Raw genomic sequence first — 3,787 nt, forward strand, 5'->3', positions numbered from 1 at the left:
AGGTTTTGGGGAGAGTTCATCCGAGCAAGGAACTCACTCATTCACTCACTAGTCACTACCAATGCCGAAACAAAGGTACCCCTAATTAGATCTATATCTGCACGTTCTTTTATAGTTTTTTATTTTGTGTGTGTGTGTAACATCATTGTTTTATGGTTAATTTTGTTCATTCAGATTTATACTTTGATGAATTATAATTAGTCAAAGTATATCAACCAAGTTTGATGAATTTTTGACTAGTTGACTTAATTTTTTTTTATGTGATTAATATGTTCTAGGTTGGAGGGTAAGGTGGCTCTTATCACTGGAGCAGCAAGTGGGATTGGAGAAGAGACAGTGAGATTGTTCGCTGAACATGGAGCACTTATTGTTGCAGCAGATATTCAAGATGAACAAGGCCACCAAGTTGCAGCTTCAATAGGGTCAGAGAGAGTGACCTACCACCATTGTGATGTGAGAGATGAAAACCAAGTTGAAGAAACAATCAAGTTCACTTTGGAAAAACATGGTCGCATAGATGTTTTGTTCAGCAACGCGGGAATAATAGGTTCCTTATCTGGGATCCTTGACCTTGATCTGAATGAGTTTGACAACACAATTGCCACAAATGTTCGCGGTGTAGCCGCCACGATTAAGCACACGGCACGTGCCATGGTTGCTAAAAGCACCCGTGGATCCATCATATGCACCACAAGTGTGGCTGCTATGATTGGTGGAACTGGACCTCATGGCTATACCACATCAAAACATGCTCTTCTGGGGTTGGTGAAATCAGCTTGTAGTGAACTTGGTGCTTATGGAATAAGAGTTAATAGCATATCCCCTTTTGGAGTTGCAACACCTCTTGCATGCAAAGCTTTCAACTTTGAACCTGAGCAAGTTGAAGCTAATAGCTGCTCACAGGCTAATCTAAAAGGTGTTGTGTTGAAGGCTAGGCATATAGCTGAAGCAGCTTTGTTTCTTGCTTCTGATGATGCAGTTTACATCAGTGGTCACAACTTGGTGGTGGATGGTGGCTTCTCTATGGTTAATAGAAGTTATTCCTTCACACCAGCTTAATTACATGTAGAGCCAAAAAAACTATAGTTTTGTGGCTGATTGGCATTAATTTCTTTATCCTCATCAAGTAGAGAACATATATGATGTCATGCAGTGCGTCAAATTACCTTGTTACTGGGACTTTTTTTTTTTTCATTTGCACTCTACTAATAATTCTGCAGTGTATCTTCTTTGTTTGTATTTTCAAAGCATAAATTCATCAACCTTGTCTGCTTGTGACTCAAAAGCCTGTTTGCTTTCTATGTACTTTTCCTTATCTTGCGTTTAGGTCTTAGACTCAACTGTTTCGTTCCCTCTTTTTTTGTTGTTCCCCTCTTGTCCCCCCATTTCTATTGTTTTTCAAGTTTTGTTTATATTTGTAATGTATCATACTGTGTTGCATATATATATATATAAAGTCAAGGATAGTTAATTTGCTGACCTTTTCTGTGGTCTAAACTGTAAAGAACAAGAACCCTGGAACAAGAGACAATAATATTAAAAAATGATGCATGGATATACAAGGTGTTCATATAATCCATAAAGAAAAAGAAGTAGAAAAGAGAGAAATGTAAAAATGATCCATAGTTTGAACTAGTTTCTTGCTGAAAATCGCTTCAGTTGTGTCATGTGTCTACCCTTGATTTCAAACCAAACAATAGATAATTAATATCATACACGATAAGAGGAAGAAAACATTAAAAGATGTTAATGAATTATCTATGTAGCAACAAGTGTGTGTATAACATTCCTCATATATTTTACCATTTTAAACTATAGCAAGATAGTATTTGCCTAGCCTTTTCTACTTTTCCCTTCCTTAAAATGAAAAGTTGAAACACATTTTTTAACAAGAAAAATTGAGTTCAAGATTTTTTATTTTTTTTTTAAAAAAATGAGTTAGCTAACTGTACCAAAAATATTAATGTTATACTAGTAATTCTAGCCATTTATTATCTAAGATAATGTCATTTGCGGCGAAATTGTCGGCCACTAAGGACCAATCTATATAGGTTTGATTCCAGCATCGATATTTACAATTTGAAAGATTGAATTTGTTTGGCAGCTAGCAACTCAATTTGTTCAACTCACCAAGGGTTATTTGTTTTACATATAAAATTATTTTCTCATCGTAAATATTTGTTTTAATATAAAATTTATAATTAAAATTAATCTTCAAATTACCATGTTATTAACATCAAATATTCACTAACTTAATTGGTGATTAATTTCTGTAAAAAAATCTAACTAATTATCTTAAATTAATTCTTTCATCTCAATCATATTTCTCATTCATGATAATCAGACTAGAAACTTTAAAAAATATAATTATATACTAATTATATCATATTTCTTCTGATCTCAATTACAAGAAAAATAAAATGATTTCATATTTATTAAGAATATTAGTTAATTTTATTAAATTGTGTTATTTTTAGATTTTTTTCTATAAATTATCTTCATTAAAACTTAATATCGATAAAAAAAATCTTTGACTCTATTAAGTGAAAAATATTTTGAAAGTTGTCTCTTAAATAAAAAAAAGTTAAGTAAGATTTATTCATATTTAAGATAAAAATTAATAAATTTTTATTTTTTATATTTAAGACAAAAGAAATATACAATATTAAAACTATCATTATAGATTATTCATACATAATTATTGAACTTGTCAATAAATTAACATATTATTTTTTGAGTTTAATTAAAAATATCAAGATTAAATATTGAATGGGTAGTTATATTAAATATTCAAAAAGATAAAACATACATGAATTTGACTAAAGTAGAATTATTTTTCGCAAGAAGCTCATACAGTTTTTTTTATAAAACAAAAATACATACACTGTTACATGCGGCACACAGACCACAAGGAAACCACCGTCATGTGGCCACAGGTTTGCTGATTAAAAGTTGCAAAACCATTGGGAACTAACTACGGGAAAGACAAAACAAATGCGTCATTCAGTCTCTTTGTCCCGTTTATTTAGGCTTTGCCATTTTAATTTTAGTTCTGCATATTATATATGCTAATGTTTGTGTCGACATTTTTATTATGTTAAATTTAATCTTTTGTGTAATTTTTATTGTACTAAAATTAATATATCTTATATTCTAATAGATGTGGATATTTGTTTGAAGTAAATTATTTTTTCTAATTTAATACAATTTTATTATGCTATTTCATTTTTGTTATATTAAATTTAATATATTGTAACAATTTTTCTTATTATATATAATAGCTACGTAATAGTAAAACTACTCAATAAAATAAATTATTAAAAATTAATTACTAAATTGTAATGTGAACTTGCATGTTATAAATAGAAACAAAAAGGAATATATTTTTATACTTCTATTATTTACTATCATTTATAATAGAAATTGTAAATAAATAATATAATTGTATTTATATATTTTCTTAACTGAATAAATTCTATCACAAATATCCTATATCACTTAAAAAAAATTGTTTCTCTATTGTTAATATTTTTCTTTATTTCATTACTTAAATTTTGGTACTTATTTTTTTTATATTTAAAAATCTCATTTTTTTCACATATTTTTAACAAAATAACATAAATTACTAAATTAATTTAGAACATGTGAAACCCTTTGATGATTTTGAATATGGTTAATGCTTTAAAGAAAAACATCAGATGGTGAGTTGTTTTATAATTCATCATGTTCAATTCACATTGTAACTATCATTTTTTATAAGTTTGTTGAATATGTTGTAAAATATTTA

The 3,787-nt window shown here is 28.7% G+C and overlaps 1 protein-coding gene across 1 annotated transcript; it reads left to right on the plus strand.

The window, feature by feature from the left end:
- On the plus strand, window positions 1–1,285 carry LOC100811279 (short-chain dehydrogenase reductase 3b-like). The gene is given in 2 exon segments (NM_001317430.1): window positions 1–75; window positions 279–1,285. Coding segments are annotated over 2 exon segments (795 nt in total). The 5' UTR covers window positions 1–61; the 3' UTR covers window positions 1,060–1,285.
- The last annotated feature ends 2,502 nt before the right edge of the window (window positions 1,286–3,787 follow it).

This window comes from Glycine max, chromosome 3 (assembly GCF_000004515.6).
Source record: "Glycine max cultivar Williams 82 chromosome 3, Glycine_max_v4.0, whole genome shotgun sequence".
Lineage (NCBI taxonomy): Eukaryota > Viridiplantae > Streptophyta > Magnoliopsida > Fabales > Fabaceae > Glycine > Glycine max.